Below are 22,015 nucleotides of genomic sequence, written 5' to 3' on the forward strand. Positions count from 1 at the left end.
TCTTCCTCTCCCCCTCCCCCCCCCCCTCTCTCTCTCTCTCAGCCAAACAGGAAGAGCACAGGGCCTGCCAGATATGCAAAAGCTGAGGTCAGTCCAGTGATGGCGCCCCCGGTCAACCACCAGCGCTCTTCATTACAGGAACGCTGCTGTCCTATTATCGCTTTTACACGCGCTGCGCCCCTGTTTTGCGGCTAATGGCCTTCTGTGAGATTAGTGCTGCCTTGAAACTGCAGCATGCATTGGCATGGCATGGTTCAGTTCCTGGAAAGCTGGTACAGTGGAGCATGACCAGATGCAGTTCTTGCTAAGAGCAGAGGAGTTACACTGCAGTATGGTCTGTCAGGAAACTGTCCCTTAATCAGCCACATACAGTAGATCAGTCATTCAATTCTATGCACTTGCCGATGTGATGTATTGGCCCAGATGTCCAGGGTCTTGTTCCCGTTGCTATGTTGATGCAACATCTAACATTCCTGTATCCCTGTTGAGGCATATGGATCCTTGATCCTTGACCCGAGCTGAACTCAATTGTTTAGATGTGTGTGTGTGTGTGTGTGGGGGGGGGGGGGGGGGGGGGGGGGGGGGTACCTCTTGCGGTGAGCTGGGCAGGTAGCGAGGTTTCTCGCCGTCCAGCAGCTTCTTGATCCCCAGCATCACCTTTTCCCGGCGCGTCTGTCGGAACAGCTTCTCCTTATCGCACAAAGCCAGGCTGAAGCGCAGGTCCAGGTCTGAGCTGAGGAGGAGAGGGGGAGCAAGAGGGCTTAGGTTTAGTTGACAAGTTGAGACCGAGGCTTCATAACGTACTCCCATTTGGGGCATGTGTTCATACCATGAATGCGCTTCGTCCATCTGAATGTCAAGGTATGCTTTGATAACTAAACTCTTGAATTTATATTTCACCAAGTGGATAAAATATAAAGAGAAACAGCAACTACACCCAAAAAAATAAGTTGTTCAAATGACTTAACATTGTTGTGTCAATGTTTTCCACCTAACTGAGTTTTGCTCAAACTTCAAGTAAGCTATAATTGATCAGGCAGTGTTCATCTGACTAAACAGACCTTCATTAGACTGACCTAACTCACTTATGTATTTCTAACTCAACTGGATTTACTAACACCAATTGAACAGCTCCTTGTAATTCCAACTTAACTGACTTGAATAAGCAGTACCTCAATGGTTTTCATTGTTATAAAGCCTAGTTATGTCGACAAACAAGGCCGCACACATGCATATATTAGGTGGCCACTAGTGATGCGCGGGTCGGGAGGGTTTGGGTTCCATATTTGTAAAATATTGCATTTACGGGCGGGTTGGGTCTATGCCTGGCAGATCAGCTAATGATAACCAGGCGGCAGTGTTCTGCCCAGTTTTTAAATGTTCCATCATTTATATGATGAATAATGAAGATCATTGTAAGAAATACTGAGAAACACAGGGTACTACCTAATGCGGATGCAACACACCACAAGGGTGATCACACTTAAACACATCGGGTAAACACATGAGAGTTAGGCTACTAAAAGAGACACCACAGTAACGAATACATCCATTATCACACGCTAACTAGTAGCCTAACTAACATTCATGTTGCTAACTACACATTTTACACATAACATTCACACACGCAAGGCATTCTGGGAAGCACACACACGCCAATGTCGCGAATGCAGGGCTCCCTTTCAACAACAAGCTGCTGTCAGTCTGAGTTTGCATTAATCATAGGCCTACATTAGAAGTCTAACTTAAGAGTCCATCTCACTTTTTCCTTGTACTTAGTAGCCTATTAGCCTATTTAAAAGTGAGGTTTAAATTATATAATACTTTACTTTACCGCGTTTTTACTCAGCTTTTTAGTAGTGTGCTTAATCTAATTGTTTTTCCCTATATGGTATCCGTAGTAGTTTTGTTTACACCGCCAAAACCTCTCAGAGATCTCAGATGGCTACATTGATTATATCTAATAATATCATATATCTAATAAAGTTCTCAGACCTGATGTCAGATGTTAACACTGCCCCCCGAAACCAACAGTGCCCCATGGGGGAATCAAACCCGTGACCTTCTTGCTGTGAGGCAGCAGTGCAAGGTCCTGAGCTAGCTAACATGTGCTCATATAAGCTTGACTTTCGCAAGACAAATACAGTAGGACCAGCAATATCACTCTTAAACCATGCACTAATATTTCAACATCACAGAATAAAATATACCAGCTGGGTAAGACCGTGAGCTCCAGCACATATGAACACAGCATCACACTCAAAGTGAAGACTTCTGAGCATGTGCAATGTAAGACCTACAGAAACCCATCTAGGACATTCTTGTATAGAGGTATTTGTGCCATTCATTCAACAGTATTATGTTGAATTCACTTAGCTGGCTTCTTTTGCTTTAACAAGTTTTCATTTTAAGTTAGACTTACTAAAGTGGACTAGATTTTATAGGTGATCGTGCCATTCACTCAACAGTGTTATGTTGAATTAACTTAGCTGGCTTCTTTTTCTTTAACAAGTTTTAATTTTAAGTTACACTGAATTTAAAGTAAGACTTAAAGGGATAGTTCGGGATTTTTGACATGAATCTGTATGGCATCCTCATCACCAGTGTCATGCAATCACGCTGACTTACTCCCGGCAGTGTCCTGTGAGCAGAGTTCTCGTCCAGTTTTGGTCAAGCCGAAAGTAGTCCGACAGGTTTGCTAGACCCAGCAAAATAAAAAGTTTCTCTTCCCAAAACATTATGTGTTCAAAAGAGTGATATATTTGCATCCCAAAAACATTGTAGTGGAAAAAGTCACACCTCGTTATCACTTGGCCCTATTTTCAGTACGCGCGATACCGCAACCTCACAGCTAGGGCCTACCGGTTTGATTCGCGAAAGTTGATTCGCGAAAGTTTGATTCGCCAAAGTTGCCTGAGAGAAACGTCCGTCACAGGAAAACGATGAAAACTGAGACAACATTTGATAAAATTGATATAAAGCTGAGTGTAAAAAAATGGTGAAGGCTTGCGACTATTCAGGTTGTGGCAACAAAGATGATGTTGTGAATCGACTCTCAGTTTTCATCGTTTTCCTGTGACGGACGTTTCTCTCAGGTAACTTTGGCCAAAAATCCCGAACTATCCCTTTAAGTTAGACTTACTAAAGTGGGCTAGATTCTAGAGGTGATTGTTCATTTTAAGTAAGACTAACTAAAGTGGACAACATTTTAGAGGTAATTGTTCATTTTAAGTTAGACTTACTAAAGTGGACTAGATTTAAGAGGTATTTGTGCCATTCACTCAACAGTGTTATGTTGAATTAATTTAGCTGGCTTCTTTTGCTTTAAAGGCACAATATGCAACAATTATGCTTCAGGATTAGGGTTAGGATAAGCAGTTTAACCTTAAAATAACAGCTTAAAAAAAATTGGGGCGCTACAATGACTTTTAATATGGAGAATTGCGTCCGTGCCAATGGCATAGCAGGGTCGATAGGCATATAACTGCCTTCTGTAGTTTTGCCTGCCGATGCCCGCCGACCTGACTTTGATTACCTTCTGCCGATCTAGTAAGTAGCTTATTTGCCGTCTTGCTTAGTCTTGTGTTGCACATGATTGATGTTTGACTGTGTAAGGACAGTCGTTGAGTAATTAGTTTGTCATAATGTCAAAGTCAGCACATTTCAAGAGATTTCGTTAGTTTTAGCTGCTAGCATACCTTTAGCGAATAGCTATTAATCCTTAATGCACCTTTAACAAGTTTTCATTTTAAGTTAGACTTACTAAAGTGGACTAGATTTTAAAACCAAACACAGACATGTTAATTACATTGAATATAAGTATATATATTTGATTCAGCAACTCACAGAGTTCACTTTTTTGAGTGTACATGTCAAAAAAAGACTACTACTGATGGCAAGCCAAACAAACGTATGTGTGTGTGTGTGTGTGTGTGTGTGTGTGTGTGTGTTTGGTGTATTTTTGTGTAATGGTGTCAGGAGATTCAGAAGATCGTAATCCAAAAGGAATGCTTCTCATGCATTGCTACTGGAAAACAAGACATAAATCATGGGATCTATGTCATGGGTATCTCTGCGACCTATTTTTGACACACCTTATAACTGCCAGAAAGTAACATGACTAATGTCCAGTCATCTACTGAATGAAATACCTGCCACTTACAATACTTGCAGACCTGGCAGTAGGTCAGTAGGGTTGGGGAATCTTCAGAATCTGATGTGAAATACTACAGAAGCATCATACACTGAGTTTTCATCTGTTTCTGACACTCAGTTTGGCAAAGTCTCTCTTCTCTTGGGGTGATGCATGAGGAAATGTACAGCTCTGAACAGTGGTGAACCTCAAAGGATGACCTACGGCGCAGCCTTCTCACTGTCACATCATTGACGACCAGCCGGATTCCAGTCTGGCTCCAACTGACTCATCTGATCACAAGGCCTATGTCTGATCCAGCGTGCCACTAGATTTTCATCTCGAGGGGGGAAATATCATAACAGCACCAGGAAAGCAAATGCTTTTTTCCAGTGCATGCTGCTGTCAGTCGCACAATTAAAGAAAGTGAGCTAAATTACTTTACATTGCAAATGCTTCCAGCTAAATTCATAAAGACCACAGGTCAAAGATGTACAGATGCTTACCAGACTTCCAGTGACATCTCCAGGTACACTTTGGTTGTCTGTCAATTGAAAAAAAAAATTATGATAAAGTTATATAAAGTGCTGGGGAAACTTTAAATGCTAATGTTTTCCTCACAATACCTTTAACTCAACAATATACAGTACAGGTAGCTCTTCTTTTTAATGGGAATTAATTACTCATTTCCTACTAACACACCACAGTTCTCCACCTAGGTTCTCTGCTTTTGATATTTCCAAGGTGACTAGGCTTGTTTACACCCTACGTGGGTGACGCCCGATTCTACAGCCTTACCTGCATGGAAAACTGTGGTCACACTGACAGGAATAATCCATACCAGAAAGACTATAATAGTGTGCCATGGCATGCCAAGGCATTTTGCAATGTGACAAAGGTTTTGCCATTCCTCAACGCCTTACTAAGGCAAAATGCAGGGGGAAGGTTTGGGGTGTACTGTAAAATTATTATTTAGAGACAATGACACTTCTACAAGCCATCAACCTCTTGTTCCGAGAACGTCGTCAACCATCACAACTCACCTTGCCAATGGGGAAAGGCACTGTCTCCATCTGTCCCACTTTCAGTTTGGAGATGTCATATGTGACTGTGCCCAGAGTCTCGTCCATCACGTAGTTGGCATCCATCAGAGTGATCTGGCAGTGAGAATGGCCATTCACTTGATTTCACTTCACATCAATTCATTTTAAACCACTTTAATCACTTTAATGTTATTGAATTAATGTCGATTTGTTTCATTTCTATTGAGTTCCGTGCAGCTCAGATGTATTGAATTCATCAAACTCTCATCTCTGTGTAATATCTTTCAAAAGCTTTTCATACAGGCATCACATTACACATGGCTTATTCATCTTACACCGAGAAACACACACATACAAACAAAATATATCACCATCAATATCACATCACATCATTCATGTATGTCCTTTTCTTATATTTATCTAGACAGACTAGTAATAACAGAACAGTGGTATCGGCACAGTCAAACAGCTAATTTTTCAACTGAACTGCAACCTCTACATATTTATGTCTATGAGGTTTGGTGAAAGATCTGACTCCCAGGGTAAAAAAAAAACTGCTGCTGCAGCTAAAATGATATACTGGAGGCTTCAGGGGTGTAAAGGTTGTACTCTTGTGCCATCATTCATAATTTATGTGTCTTCCCATCTATGGCTATACCGGTGTATCTGTCTATTGCTATACCAGTGTGTCTGTCTATGGCTATACAAGTGTGTCTGTCTATGAATATACCAGTGTTTCTGCTATGGCTATACCAGAGTATCTGTCTATGGCTATACCAGAGTGTCTGTCTATGGCTATACCAGTGTGTCTGTCTATGGCTTTACCAGTGTGTCTGTCTATGGCTATACCAGTGTGTCTGTCTATGGCTATACCAGTGTGTCTGTCTATGGCTTTACCAGTGTGTCTGTCTATGGCTATACCAGTGTGTCTGTCTATTGCAATACCAGTGTGTCTGTCTATGGCTATACCAATGTGTCTGTCTACTGACCTTTAGAATATTCTCCTGGTTGGGGTCTAGGATGAAGGTAAACGTCTCGTTCCACTCTGGGTTGATGTCGTTGTCTATGTGTCGGGTCCTTTTCCTGCTCTCTGGAGCTGTGGCGATAAACAGCTCCAAGTAGGGGTCCGGGGTGTCCACTGTAATGACAAATACACAGACACACACACACACACACACACACACACACACACACACACACACACATGCATGAAGGCATGCACCACAAGAGTTTGCGTCAGGCAAAAAGGTTACAGTATAAGAGCACACAAGCACCTTCTGTGGCAATTGCAGAAGTTGCAGTTGACATTTGAGTTGTTTGGATTTGGAACACAGACACACACACACACACAAATGTACCCGCACATGCACGCACACACACACACACACACACACACACACACACACACACACCCACACCCACACCCACACCCACACACACACACACACACACAGACACACACAAATGATGAACACAAACTTACAGAGGTCACCAATTGCTCCTTTGGTGACATTCTCAGCCCGCAACACTGTCACTTTGTACTTGTGAGAGTACTGCTGCTCCACCTGCAACATAAAGCACACAGGTAAAATATGGGAGTGTGTGACTGTGAGATTCTTTAGTGTCACCAGTTCAGGCCTTTTGACTCTGCAGGATGAGCTGACGCACATAGCACGTTTGGCAAGGTCTCTGGTCCTGAAACACCTTGCAAAGCATCCTGAAGGAATCACTTCACAGGCAGGGGCCATGCAATAAGGCATTGTAAGCACCCCTGTGTATTACAAACCGGGAGGAAAGACAGGTGGTGATGGGAAGAAAGGGGGTGGGGGTGGGGGGCATGTGCCATGGCAGAAAAAGGAGGTCTTTATACACAGAGTGGCATATTAAACAGGACCCTAGCTTGCATTAGGACTTGGCATTTAAAATCAGACAACCAATACTTGGTTACAACCAATACATCAGGAAGAACGACTAATGACGATGACAGCTGTCTATGCCGGGTCCAAAAAGCAACTGATTGCATAATTAACAGTTCTGTCTGCAAAGTTCTCAAAGTTACCATGGGCACATGGCTCCATATGAACTGTCAGCTGCCTTCCAGACAAACAAGCACAAATAAAGCAATCTCTCAACTCTGACTTAGGACAAACCAGGAAGAGGAAGTGTATGAATTGCCAGGCAATGTGTGTGGCATCATAACAGTGCTATGGAATGCTCGGCAATCATGACAGTCATAAGAGACAGTTGCTGGGTGTGGAATGACTATAATACACACTTTAATTGGCCAGGTCTGAAAGTAAACATCAATGTTACTTACCACTGATACCAAGATACCACTGTCCTTCTTCCAGGAACAAAAATGTTTGACGTGAAACCAAGCCATCATGCAGGTTTCGACAATTGTAGTGTGTTAAAAGTGTATTTATAGTAGTGCTGACAGATGACCTGGTTTCTCAGGAAAGCCACATGCTTTTCAATGGATGAGTTTTGCAATGAGGAATCCCCCTCCAAAACTACTGTCCCACAAAGTAGACTGTGTGTCTCGAATCTCAAGCTTGATAGTGAACAGTGCTGAAGGCCCTGTGTGTTGGGACCTGCATTAAGCCTGGTTTTGACACTTATCCCTTATCAGACCAGGCAAGAGAAAGCTGAAGTCAAAACTTTCTATGAACCTATGAAATGCACAGGGTCATCATAAACACTCCTGGTGTTGAGTCTGCGACTCTGCGCATAATCTTAAATGTAAACAGAAGTAGTCATTAGAAAGACAGATAGAGAGAGGAGATAGGAGGGGGATGGTGTCAGATGGTGACCTTTTTCAATTCTAGTTGTGGTAGAAATTCATCTGATAACATCTGCATCTGCAAATACCACAAGTGCTGACAAACTGCACACTATTTCCGAGGTATGCAATTTCAAGCACATCCATTATTCTTAATCACTAGACCATGATTCACAGCACAGTCTGTTGGGGTACCTCTTAACTGACACACACTGCCCACGGCCTAGTGCCAAGGCCATGATAGGCGCTTTAGCTGATACTTGTTTGGGAAGATGTCTGATGAGATGAACATACAGTGGACTGTGTGACCCAGAATACACATTACGTTTGTTTTCACATGCATTGGGGTGAATCCTGGCTTTAGCTTTTACTGTCAATTCAATTCAGACGTCAAGAAACGACTCTGAGGAGGCTGGAGGCTACACAAAGCCCTGGTGCTGTATTTGAGGCATACGGTAGAGAAACTGTGACTAGAACTAGACTGTGGTGTAGTACAAGTTGGATAGAGGAGAAGAAAATTATTAATTTCAGCAAGATAACATTACCTGTATGTAATTTGTGTACATAAGGGTGGATAACACAATTGTCACATGCACATTTTGACGCTGAATTCACATTTCACTTTGAGCGTGTGAGATCCACCCCTACAACATGTGTGAATGTTCTCACGCCGAGTGGGCAACCACACGGACATGGACAGACTGATAAGACATTCTATAGTCTGATGTCTCTCTTTCCTCTGTCTGGTCTCATTCCATTAACGAAGTACAGTCAGTCGATTCATGGGTATTCACCTGCCTTTGTATTACTTGAGGTGCATCAGTGGGATTTTACTACTTGATGGCAAATGGACCTGTGTCCTTGGTGTGTTACCGCCATTTTAACTGACACACTGACACGCTGGTGGTAATGAATATTTTCTAGTCAGTCCAAATAAATTGCTAACTCTTGCTCTTTCTCAAAAATACATTTTATCATTTAAAATAACAGACAAATAATGACATGGTAACGGGCTGTGTTGCTATGCATGTGTATCTCCTGACTTAATCTACATGGTAGTGTGGATTATAACAGCTACTCTAAATGTGGCATTGCAGCAGAACTCACAATGATGTACTGGTAGGGGTCTATGGATGACATGGCTGAGGTCCAGACAGCTTTAACTCAACAAATGTCCACTCCTTAGTGTGCCTCTGAAATTTGAAGAACTCCTCTGGATATTTTCACAATCTGTAATCACAAACACATAGCCGGCAATGAGAAACACACAAACACACAGTCTTTTTCAACTCTTGGCAAGGTTATGATTACTAGAATCTGCCATGAATTTTCGTTACCAGTAATCAACACACAACCACCCCGAGAGAAGTTGTATGAGGTCAGTAACATTTCATTATTAAATATGTATTTTAAATATACATACGCTAAAGTGGCATCAGCGTGCCTAATTCATGAGTGTCTCAGCTAATTCCCCCCCCCCAGATTACTTTATATTTTCCTCACCACTACAGTTGAAGATCTTATCGTGTTTATCATCATTAGTTTGCAGTTATAGGTGCTATATATTAGCATTCTGCTGTTTGGCAACCTTGAATTTGAACCCGGCTAAAAAAACACCCTCCAACAATTCCTTCCAACAATAACAGCAGATATGACTAACACAAGCAATGACCAAATACATAACATGTTCCCTTCCCATTGCCAACACTGATGGTGCATACCCCTTCATAAATGTGTAGTTGCGCCCCTGTACAGGTGTTTGATGGCCAGACTCTTGTCCTCGCCTTAATCCTCCATCACTACATCCACCCCTGCTGATATGGAGGTTACATGCAAGTTTTCTCTCTCTCACACACACACTCAAGAGAGAAAGAGGCAAAGTGCGTGCGTACGTGCGTATGTGTGTGTGAGAGAGATAGGGCCGATAGCACAGAATGATGCCCACTGACCAAGAGCGGAAGGACAGCTGAGTTGGAGCCTTCTGTTGTTTAACAAAGCGTGTTGTCCCTGCGCCTTCACGCACGTTCGCACTATGTCCATCGATTTTGTGCATTTGTGCGACCGGTCACGTAGTGTACGGGACAAGTCCAAAAAAGGTTTTTGGCCAGCAGTGGCGGTTCTAGCTCGTGTGGTGCCCTGGATGAACCCCCCCTCACTTCCTCCAGCGCTATTTGATATATTCCCCCACTCCCCCTACCTCGGGCTTCCCATGGGGAGACCTGAGATCAACCCACCCCCGCCCCCATACCTCTGAGTGCAGACCTTTCCAGACAGTAGCCTGCTTTGCTCCCAAACTAGAATCAGGGCGCCCACTCTGCCAAGCTTAATTGGCCCACATATGACATGATATCATTGACGTGACGTGCAAATGAGCAATTGCAACACAATCGCACAAATGTTTCCATTCGGCTCGCCATGTCGGCCATACCTAGATCCTCTACTGTCGGCCGGACTGGTTTTGGCCACGGGCTAGAACTGCAGTACCAGCTGCTGAGTAGCCTAGACCATACAGGAGTAGCAAAATTGCAGAGGTTAACTCTTATTTGTGGTACATATTCATTCATTTTATGACAGACTACCATCAATTTGAATGAACCTACTAAAAGCTTTTACAAACTATTCGGCACCTGCCTGTTTGTTGTCTACCTACACCGAGAAATAGGTGTAGGCCTATCATTTCTGTACACACGGGTACAGCTGTCACAAAAGTATCCTGTAAGATACGGAAATGGTCCTTTAGGCAATAGTGTGGACCATTGTTTCATTTACATCAAACTATGCATTAGCCTATGTCACAAATGTTTGACTGTTGGAAAAGTTTCAGTTGGACCTGCTGCAGGCGCAGGGAAGGAGAATTCAAATTGAGTGCTTGGTCAGTGTTAACCGAGAAAGTTATGATAAGATAAAGTTGGACCCAGTAGATTTGTTTTTAATGTCAATACAATTGCTGTAAGCCTGTGACATTTAAGGTTAATGTTACTTGCTACAGAAAAGGAGTGACTAACTATATAACGTTAGCTGCCTTGCAGCATAGATAGCTGGCTACCTAACTAAGTGTGATAGACATAAATAAGTACGAGTTTTAAGGGCTTTGACTTCAGTCCTGTTTTTCTTTTTCACTAATGTTCTAGTATATGCCTCAACCATTTACATGGCTAAGTTATAACTAGCAAGCTAGCTAGCTGTCGTAAGCCGATCGTCTTCAGTCTTTTATGCATTCTCAAGTTTTACAAACTTATAGAACTGCTATTGTCAAACTTTAGTTTGCAGTCAGTTAAGTTGATGTATCTTGCTAACTTTGTAAACTTTCTTTGCTACTTTTGCCAACATTTGCTGTAAGCCTGTGACATTTAAGGTTAATGTTACTTGCTACAGATAAGGTTAATTGACTAGATTGACTAACTATAACGTTAGCTGCATTGCACCATAGATACTGTAGCTGGCTACCTAACTAGTGTGATAAACATAAATAAGTATGAGTTTTAAGGGCTTTGGCTTCAGTCCTGTTTTTCTTTTTTCTCTAATGTTCAAGTATATGCCTCAACTATTCACATGGCTAAGTTTGAACTGGCAAGCTAGCTAGCTGTCTTAAGCTGATCGTCTTCAGTCTTTTAGAAATTCTCAAGTTTTACAGGTGGTTTTATAGAACTGTTATTGTCAAACTTTAATTTGCAGTCAGTTAAGATGATGTATCTTGCTAACTTTGTAAACTTTCTTTGCTACTTTTGCCTTTTTACATTTTTACATTTTTCTCCCCTCTCATTTAGGACCCTTAAGATTACTGAAATACAATCTGTCAACTAGAAAATGCATTTCCTGAAGGAAATACCAGTGCATGAAATGCAAAAGTTAGGAAAGAAAGAAGAAAAGAAAGAAGAGTGAAAGAAGGAAAGAAGAAAGGAAAGAAGAGTGGAAGAAGGAAAGAAGAAAGGAAAGAAGAGTGAAGAAAGGAGAGAAGAGAGGAAGAAGGAAAGAAGAGTGAAAGAAGGAAAGAAGAAGAAAAAAAAAGAGTGAAGAAAGGAAAGAAGAGTGGAAGAAGAAAAGAAAGAAGAGCGAAGAAAGGAAAGAAGAGTGAAAGAAGGAAATAATAGTTGAAGAAGGAAAGAAGAAAGGAAAGAAGAGTGAAAGAAGGAAAGAAGAAAGGAGAGTGAAGAAAGGAAAGAAAAGTGAAAGAAGGAAAGAAGAGTGGAAGGAAAGAAGAAAGAAAAGAAGAGTGGAAGAAGGAAAGAAGAGTGAACAAGAGTGAAAGAGAAAAAGAGTGAAGATATTGAAAAAAGGAGATAAAAATGGAGTGAAGAAGAGAGATTGAGTGTGAGAGAAAGTAGACTGAGAGGGATAGAGAGATAGATGGAGAGATGGAGAGAAAAATAAGTAGAGAATGGAAGGTATCTTAATGTTCCTATACAGTTAAATTGAGAGGGACAGAGAAGAGGTTCCTTGGATTTGGCGCAGGTGTCAGTGAAGCACAGGTGCAAGCCAGTTTAAAGACCCTATTATGATGTCATAATGGCCCAATGTAAGTCAATGGGAAAATTTAGATTCGTTTTTATTTAATATCTTAAAAAGTATAAAGTTTAGAAAAGTGAAAAATACATAGCATAAGTGTCCTTTACAAGACCTACCCGACAAAGTTTGAATGAAGTTTCTACGTTAAGCGGTTCGGACTGAATCAATCGCAGAAAAAGGTGAGAAGAATAAGAAAAAGAAGAAGAAGAAGTAGCCTAGGAATAACAATACAGGGCATTTCATGCACTGTAATTAACGGTTTCCCCATTTTTTTTGACACAATTGTATCTATTCCAACACCAAGTTGTCCTCTTTCAAGTCATTAACTCATCAGTTGTGTGTATTTCCTGTAGTTTCTTGTACAACCCGTCTTTTTTGACAAGATTTAGTAAAACAATTGTTTATAGGTTTTTACATATTCATTTCTCTTCCTCTCTTTCCCACAGCTGTTCACATTGTTTTGGGGTTTTGCCTGGTCTACTTTGAGCATCCCAGATATCAAAACATTTGCAACACTTTGGTTTGTCTTCTAATCAAATGCAGTTGGTCCATGTAAAGATATATATGCCATGTGAGTAGGGTATATGTTCTACTCCTGCAGCTATCTTTGTTATCTGTCGCCTCTCACCAGTTTAGCATACCGACAGTCAAGTCCCAGTGCTAGGAGAAATCAATTCTGGAGTCAGCAGTATTAGCTAATACAATCCCTTTGAAAGATGTATTTAACAAATGTGTTAAACACAGTATTTGGTGTTTTTCTTAAAGTAACACTATGCATTAATGTAACACTTTTGGAGATATGGTTTTATAGGCAACTAGTTTTGGTGACATCCTCAAATTTGTTTTGATAGCATATGTTCATGTGAAGGACAGATAAACACCTGTGTCTTCCCCACTAGCCATCCAGGATTTCCCTATATAGTTCAGTGTAACGGGCTGGTACATACTGCAAAAATGGAAGAAAGCTTTCACACGGATAAACTGCCAAAAGTCACCTGTTAGTGTGTTGGCAAGCTTCTATCAGTGTCAGCTGGGCTGTTTGAGGTGTTTGCAAGGTTTTTGCATACATTTTAGGTAGTAAGCTTGCTAGATTTGGAACCAAACTCCGTATTGCTGCTTTAAGTGATATATCCATCTGTTACGACCCGGCTCTTGAGTTAAACACACACACAGGTTCTTTGACCTGTAAACAAACAACGAAAGCTCGATTTTCACAATGTTCTCCTGTCGCAAAATGTTCAGAAATCTGGAGATGGATGGCTTTTCAGTTGCCTTAAACTATTAAAAACCTTTTCCATGCCATCAAGGGCATGTAGCATCCTGCAACTTGCACAACTTTTTATAAAAAGAGAAAGCTGCAAACATCAATTTGGATAAGGCAGTCAACAAGTTCACTAGAATGAAACGCCAACGTGTTGTCTCAGAGTCATAAGTCTATTGCAGGGTCACTTTCAATGTGAAATCAAAAACATTTAGTCATTTCGTAGATGCTTTTATCCAAAGCGACGTACAAAGGAGAGAACAATCAAGCTACGAGCAAAAGAGACCTAGTGTAAGAATAAATAAATACTTTACATTAGAAATAAAAAAGTGCAGGAATGAAACTACTGTAAGTTCGAGTTTAATACTAACATTTTAAGAATTCATCAATCAGTTGTATGTCTAAACGAATACATTTTATAGGGAAATGTATTGTCATTTTAATGCAGTTTGTAAATACAATGTATTTGTACAATGAATGTGTCGAAAATGTAATCTGTTTTGTGTCTTTACCTATCCTATGCCCACAGTTCAGTTGCTAATTGCGCTTGGCATGACTATGGCTCCAGCCTGCGTGTGCCATAGCATATGTGTTTATCATGTTAGCAGAAAATAAAGAAAACACATGCTCTAACAGATGGACTTAATATCCATACTGGAAATGTTGATCTTACTGTAAATAATTCACTATTTTTGAATAAGTAGATAAATTAATGAATATCCCACCAAACAAACTAAACTAAACATGACCTCACTGGGACAGCTGTGATCTAGAAATGGCTGACTTTTCTGTGTACCCTCTGCTCTAGACTATCAGGGACCGGAAGGTAAAGGCAAGCTCTGCCCCTGACTGCAACATCCATATCATGAATGACCTTCTTACCTTGCCATCCTAGGCCTCTAAAGAGGTTGAAATGATAAAAAAAAACAAAAAACTGTTTTAGTGGAAAGATTAGTGATTGCAACCCTACAAACTCTACCTGAATGGTTTTTACATGTTAATTACTTGATTTTCACATTTAAGGCCTGATTTAAAGCACAGACAAATCCATACTCAAAAAGACCTGTCATTGTGTGGATACTTCAAGTTGTCCTCCATTCCAGCAAGAGATGATGTGAACTTTAACACTTCACTTTTTATAAAGAAAGGTACTATGAGTGATATAAAAAGCAATAAGAATATGTACAAAATTGTATTTGTTGAAATGTGTTGTCATTTAGGTGAATAACTGTAAATGTTTGTGTCTCTGTATTGAAGTGTATTTTTTTGCTCCAGTTTTACCTCATTAGGTACCGAGTTTGTACCTTTCTGATGGCTACATTTTTATACCAGGACATAAAGGTACATTGTTGTCACTAGGGGTGCATAAATGTTATTCTAGAGGTACAGAGATGAAGGTACAAATATGTACCAATGATAAAGGTACAGTGCTCATTCCCTGATAGGGTACAGCTAGTGACAAACATTTGTACCTTTTAGGTCCATTCGAGGTTTAAGGTCATTTATTGGTGTGTATGGAGCGTCTCCTGTTTTTGATTTTTCTTTTTCCGCCTAATTTTTCTTCTTCACCGTGTTGCTCACATGGCAAGTTCCCGAATAGCTTGAAAGGTTTACCCAATAAAGCTTCCTATAACCCCGGTTCGGTGGATATAGTCAGTTATATTCAAACATACTTGACATTCCGGGAGACATGCTGCAAAGGGAGCTACAGTACTAATTGTTTTGATGTGCTGTTGTTTGCATAACTGGGTGATGAAAGTTATAGTTATTGTAATGTTGGTTGACCTATGACGACAGGTGGACTAACCATTAGAAAATCCAGCTGTTAAAAGTGATTGACAACACAGCTATAGACGATAGACGTCTGGCACACTCACACTCATTGAGCTGAAGCAAGTTGGAATAGCTTTGGTTTGGATATAATACTGTTCAAGTCAAGGCACGGTCGCTAACTTTGTGTTTCCCTACACTCCAGTCCAAACTCAACGCATGGGATTGATCGAGACAAGCCGCACAAACTTTAGAAGCTCTGGAAGGACAGTTAGGACAAGCTAGTGCAACATTTGTTAACGCAGTTGCGAAAACTGACACCGTGCGTCCACAACTCCAAGTCTAACTATGCCCACTTTTTATGCCTTGAACTGAATCCTCTCGAGCTCAAAAAGGTGCTGAAAATAGATTAGTAAAACTTAACCCACTGCCACAGAAAAGTCACTAAAGCCAAAGTCGTCCGAACACTTACCTGATTTAGGTCATTTGCCCTGAAGAAAAAGTGAGCAATCACATTCCTTTGGAGTAAAGGCACTAGACTCTTTTACAGTCCGGAGAAAGGAGGCGCTTTCATTTCGCTTCCTAGTAGGCTACCAAGTCAAGCCGCAGTTCAAAAACTCTGAAATATTTGAAAACCTCTCAAAATTAAAAAGCAAAACAAAACTGGATCGCTCCGTTGTATCTAAAATTTGTACCCCCACGGCCTGACCTTGTCATAGATGGAAGACGACTACCAAGAATAGCCTACGTCTGGGTATTATTACCACGATGTAACACAGCAAGTAGCCTACTCGCCAAAGTCGCGACAGTCGTTCGCCCGCCTCATCACGGCGAAAAGCACTTAACCTGTCCAGTAGATGGCAGTAGCACACAGGCTCTAAAGGAAGTAGCCTAATTCAGCTGTTCTGTTACATGCCTACTTAGATCAGTTAAATGCCTACTTAAATATTTGAGTTTTTCTTCAAGTAGCCTACTAAAATTGTCAGGGACAGATTCAGAAAGTGTCTGGGCCATATAGGCCATCCTATCCTGATAGCTTATAACCTATATTTAAGTTTGAAACAAATACCTTAACGCAAGCTAAAGCCTGTCGTTGTCCTCCACTGAGTTAATGTGACTAAAGAGCAGAAAAATATAAAGGATTTTTTCTTTTTTTTTTTAAAGTTTAATGATTATTATAGATTTTTTTTTTTTAGCTCATTATTGTTATTGCTGTTGCGTGGCTGTGGGTTAACATGCCCAATTGTAGACTATACAGAATGCCTGTAGCAGACTAAATATGAAAATAAATATGAATATTATTATAAAATAGCATAATGCTTAACAGGTCGACCCCCGGCAGACCCTGCCGATTTTTCTCTGCCGATGAGTCAGGCCAATGACGACTCAGAGGTGTGTTCAGTGAGCTAGGCAGCAGATATAAAATGGGAAGGTTCATCCACTCTAACGAAGAAACTTCAACAGACAAGAAGCGAGGTACATCAAGAACTCGTACCACTACGCCGAATCACACGATACTGGAATGATTAGATCTATAGCGATTCTGTTGCTCTTACACCTGACGTTGGTGTTATGTGTGGAAGGTAAGCGAACTTTATACTCTATCAGGAAAAGCTGGATTTATGTATAGATATTTTAAGATTCAGTAAACATTTTGTAAGCTATATATTGCCAGCTTCCATGGCTACTAATCTTTCAGCCTATTTTAATATTTTTTTTTTACTTTGGCCTAGCCAATATAAGGCAAACTGTTCTTATTAAACACAGACTAGACTAAATAGTTCCAAGTTAAGAGTGGGTGACGGGCAAAGTTAAGATATCTCTATTTTTATTTGATAGGAAACCCCTGCTGTTCGCAACCTTGCCAGAACCGCGGCGTGTGTACAGCACTAAGCAGCGGTGCCTATGACTGCGACTGTACAAGGACAGGTTTCTACGGCCAGAACTGCACTACTCGTAAGTGGCATAATCTTTGACTGGGAACATGGAGTATGAGAGAATCGGAATATTTTTTCGATACAGCATTTAACAGGAAATCTATCCTACAGCCGAATTCTTCACCTGGTTGAAAGTGAATCTGAAGCCGGCCCCTAACACAGTGCACTACATCCTCACCCACTTCAGAGGACTATGGAACATCATCAACAAAATTTCATTCTTGCGGGATGGCATCATGCGTTACGTCCTAACATGTAAGTATTTCTTATCTCGATAATGTAAAAACTAAGAATAGATTACTTTGAATTATAACTTTAAGAAATATTAATATTTCATGATTTTGATTTTTTTCCCCCCCAGCTCGGGCTCATTTGATTGAAAGTCCCCCCACATATAATTCGGATTATGACTACAAGAACTGGGAGGCTTACTCCAACCTTACCTACTTCACACGCACCCTCCCTCCAGTACCGCTGGATTGCCCAACACCTATGGGAGCTGTGGGTAAGTCTCACTCGCTCTCTTGACATCTCCCTAAACTTGTTTTTTCAGATTTCTGTGAGATTACCGCATATATGTCACCATATGACATCACACTATGGTCTAAACCAGTCAGCTCAAAAAAGAAATCCAGCCCAAGGGGCTTTGAAGCAGAAACCTGTTTCTCTTTTTTTTTACTCACAAAAGTAGGCCACAAACTCAGGGAGCTCAGACCTCAGCACTTCAGAGATTCTTTCATACGTAACCACTATGCCACAACACATCTAAAGATAACTGCCAAATGCTGATGGATTTCCTTTCCTGTCCATTTGTGTAACTTTAGTTTCAGTTTGAGTTGACTCTTGCCTGTGATACTATAATTTGTCATTGCGCTAATTATGTGTGGGAACAGTTGAAGTGAACACAATGCTTCCTGGTTGTAGGTAAGAAGCAGCTGCCCGACGCCAAGCAGCTGGCGGAGAAGCTGCTGCTGAGGAGGCACTTCATTCCCGACCCGCAGGGCTCCAACCTCATGTTCGCCTTCTTCGCCCAGCACTTCACGCACCAGTTCTTCAAAACCGACATGAAGAAAGGGCCAGCCTTCACACGCGCCATCAACCACGGGGTGAGTAAGAGTACCACTGATGGTGGGTCATAGGATCCTGACAATCTTGTCTCATCCTGTGGTCCTCCATTTTCTGGAAAAGCATTTGATTTTTGTCGGGGAACAGGAGTGTAAATGCGGTTGTGCTTTTTTTTCTGTTATTGTACAGGTGGACTTGAGTCACGTCTATGGGGAAGACCTACAGAGGCAAAACAAGCTGAGATTGCTTAAGGATGGCAAGATGAAGTATCAGGTGAGTTCAGAATTCCATGTGTGATTCATACACCGGTCCTAGCTTGAGACTAAATGACAACAGATGACAACAACACATTAAATGATTTCCCTAATATTGTATGTTTATTAGTGTATAAGTGTTTTATCGTTTGCTTATCTTCTCTTTCTACCTCTCCTCTCCCTGCTTCAGGTGTTAGATGGTGAAGTGTTCCCTCCCCTGGTCAGTGAGGTTGGTGTGGACATGCACTACCCTCCTCACGTGCCCGAGTCTCGGCGCTTTGCTGTGGGCCACGAGGCGTTCGGCCTGGTGCCTGGCCTGATGATGTACGCCACTATCTGGCTGCGCGAGCACAACCGTGTGTGTGAGGTGCTCCAAGAGGTCCACCCTCACTGGGACGATGAGAGACTCTTCCAGACTACACGTCTCATTCTCATCGGTGAGGGAACATACACACACACCTACCCTCTCATGAACAAACAAACAGGCACACATACCAATACACACACTCATACTACAAGGCCTCACATTGGTTAGCGCAGGTTTAAGGAACTTAGGAAAACCACAGTGTGCCTGACCTCTGTTAGCGCTCACATTTAGGTTGTGAGAAAGAGCGTGTGAAAGAGTTTTTTGTGGAAGCTGATTTGTCTCAAACCTCTGGTGACCTTAATGTGTGGCGCCACATAGACTTATGGGTGTGTTATGTGTTTGGTGAAACCAACATGTCTCAGAAAATGCATTTCCCCATTTCAGTTTCAGCAAAGTTCTTCATTTAATTTTAACACAGGATGGTATCTTTTTTCTGGGTGAATTTAGAAGTATTTAAAGTCTGAGTCATCAAATCTCCTATCATTCTAATCACTCTCTCAATTTCTATTTCTCATCAGGTGAGACCATCAAGATCGTGATAGAGGACTACGTGCAGCATCTTAGTGGCTACTTCTTCAAGCTGAAGTTCGACCCAGAGCTGCTCTTCAGCTCACAGTTCCAGTACCAGAACCGTATCGCCTCCGAGTTCAACACGCTCTACCACTGGCATCCGCTCATGCCCGAGGACTTCCACATCCAGGAGGAAGTCTACTCCTACAAGCAGTTTGTCTTCAACACCTCCATTGTCGTCGACCACGGCATCAACCACCTGGTGGACTCCTTCACCAACCAGATCGCAGGCAGGGTAAGCCATCTCCGCTAAACTTCTACGACAACGGGGGGCACGGGTCAAGGGTTACATGTTGTAATGCCTGAACACATTGGCGTTTTTTGGCTTTCATTGATTTCAATTTTACGAGTGAGAAGTTATGTTTTAAGCTCAGTGCTTTGGATGTTGGAGCCATGGTTAACCTGTGTGTGTAATGTGTTTGGTCCTCAGGTGGCTGGTGGTAAAAACCTACCTCCCGCTCTGTTAATGGTAGCCATCAAGTCCATTGAGAACAGCCGTCAAATGCGCTACCAGTCTCTCAATGCCTACAGGAAGCGTTTCAACATGAGTCCCTATTCCTCCTTTGAGGATCTTACAGGTGAGCAGAATCAAAACACTACAACAATTCCTGTTCTCTTTCTCTCTCTCTCTCTAATTCTTCCACTCTTTCTCCCACTCTCTAAATGAGTGAACAACTCTCTCTTTCTCCTTCTCTTTCTCTCTCTTGAATTGTAGAATAAACGAGTGAACTGCCTGTAGCAGTAGTTTAAATCACTCAGCAAGCTATTCATAAGCAGAAGTAGCCGTAGTCAGTCAGTTTGCAGTTTGCAGTTTGCAGTCGGCTAGCTCTTCAGGAGCAATTTATACAGACTGCATTCCTTCTCAGGTTGTTTTGCCTCAAGCATAGATTTAAATCAACACAGTGAGGTTAATGTAAACTATGTCAGGGAAGTGAAGTCAGTCTCCCTCGCTCTCTTCTTCTCCTACCCGATGGAGGAGGGTACGGACAGCTGTTTGTGTGTATGTGGGTGTTTTACTTAAGCACAAGCTGTGTTGTGTCTTGAGGCAATCTTGTAAGTGCTTCTGTAAACTGAGGGGGTTTGCTCAAGTCGGCCTTGGCTCAGGGAGAAGACAAGGTGAATCATGCAAGTAAATGTAAGCTGATTCACCTTAACCAAGGGTCTCTATTTGATTTCATTGTGTGTGTATTTGTGTGTGTGTGTTTGTGTGTGTGTGTGTGTGTGTGTGTGTGTGTGTGTGTGTGTGTGTTTGTACACATGGATTTGTCCTTTTCTTGCATTTTTGCTGCTTCTGATTTCTAGAAGAGTATCTTTGTATATTTCAAAGAATATCTGAACAATGGAGTGAGGGCCAAATGCATTGATAGGTAGAAACCCAATACCATAGAAACAGGGAAAATAGAGTTACCGTGTGAGACTAACTGACTCGCTCTTTTGTCCCTACCCCCCAGGTGAAACAGAGATGGCTGCCCAGCTGGAGGAGATGTACGGCCACGTGGATGCCGTGGAGCTGTACCCTGGCCTGATGGTGGAGAAGCCCCGCACCAACGCAATCTTTGGGGAGACCATGGTGGAGATGGGTGCCCCCTACTCCCTGAAAGGCCTCTTGGGTAACCCTATCTGTTCCCCGGAGTACTGGAAGCCCAGCACGTTCGGTGGCCCGGTGGGCTTCCAGATTGTCAACAGCGCCTCGCTGCAGCGACTGGTGTGCAACAACGTCAAAGGACCCTGCCCTGTGGCGTCCTTCAATGTGCCTGATGTGAAAGAGGCCAGCTCGGCCACCATCAACTCAAGCACAGCTCACGCTGCCAGCAGCGACGTCAACCCGACCGTCATTATCAAAGAGAGAACATCTGAGCTCTAAAAAGGCTGAACATATCTAAAACCTGCTGAATTTGTCTTTGTTTTTTATTTATTGTCTTATTTATTGATAAATTGCTAATTTATTGTTTATTAACATATTTATTGTTTATTTGTTAACTGTGCTGAAGTGGGCCTGTATGTATGTATGTATGGTATGGTGTGTGTGTGTGTGTGTGTGTGTGTCTGTGTGTCTTGTTCTTATTTTGAGTCTCAAAATAAATCTCAAAAAAGGTATTTATTGTATTTAAATTTAGTTTTGTTCGGTTTAGCACTGCTATTTATGTTGTTGGAGTTGTTGGTAATGCTTATTGGTTACTTACTAACATGTACTTGAATCAGAATGCTTAGTTTACATTACAGTGACATTCCACTTTTGCTAGTATTTGACAGTCTCTGAAAGATTTATTTAATTAATATTTTTAGTACAGTTTTGTAATATGATATTTCTCATGCAGTTTTCTATAG

At 41.6% G+C, this 22,015-nt stretch overlaps 2 protein-coding genes across 2 annotated transcripts in view; one reads left to right on the forward strand and one right to left on the reverse strand.

The window, feature by feature from the left end:
* pla2g4ab (phospholipase A2, group IVAb (cytosolic, calcium-dependent)) overlaps positions 1–16,214 on the reverse strand; it is a 34,852-nt gene extending 18,638 nt beyond the window's left edge. The window contains exons 1-7 of the mRNA XM_080832381.1: positions 15,967–16,214; positions 9,065–9,187; positions 6,659–6,740; positions 6,165–6,313; positions 5,176–5,289; positions 4,639–4,676; positions 589–733 (exon numbers count right to left, since the gene is read on the reverse strand). Coding sequence (XP_080688507.1) covers positions 589–733; positions 4,639–4,676; positions 5,176–5,289; positions 6,165–6,313; positions 6,659–6,740; positions 9,065–9,097 — 561 coding nt within the window. The 5' untranslated portion in view covers positions 9,098–9,187; positions 15,967–16,214. The remainder of the gene's footprint in view (positions 1–588; positions 734–4,638; positions 4,677–5,175; positions 5,290–6,164; positions 6,314–6,658; positions 6,741–9,064; positions 9,188–15,966) is intronic.
* Positions 16,215–17,016: 802 nt separating this feature from the next.
* On the forward strand, positions 17,017–21,551 carry ptgs2b (prostaglandin-endoperoxide synthase 2b; the record flags this gene model as incomplete). Its single annotated transcript, XM_080831913.1, has 10 exons — positions 17,017–17,077; positions 17,334–17,450; positions 17,543–17,686; positions 17,793–17,936; positions 18,356–18,537; positions 18,686–18,769; positions 18,941–19,187; positions 19,636–19,922; positions 20,118–20,265; positions 21,139–21,551. 10 exons carry the CDS (start codon positions 17,017–17,019, stop codon positions 21,549–21,551), a joined length of 1,827 nt encoding a protein of 608 aa, XP_080688039.1.
* Positions 21,552–22,015: the final 464 nt, after the last annotated feature.

The sequence above is a fragment of the Sprattus sprattus genome (genome assembly GCF_963457725.1).
Source record: "Sprattus sprattus genome assembly, chromosome: 2".
NCBI classification, from domain to species: Eukaryota; Metazoa; Chordata; class Actinopteri; order Clupeiformes; family Clupeidae; genus Sprattus; species Sprattus sprattus.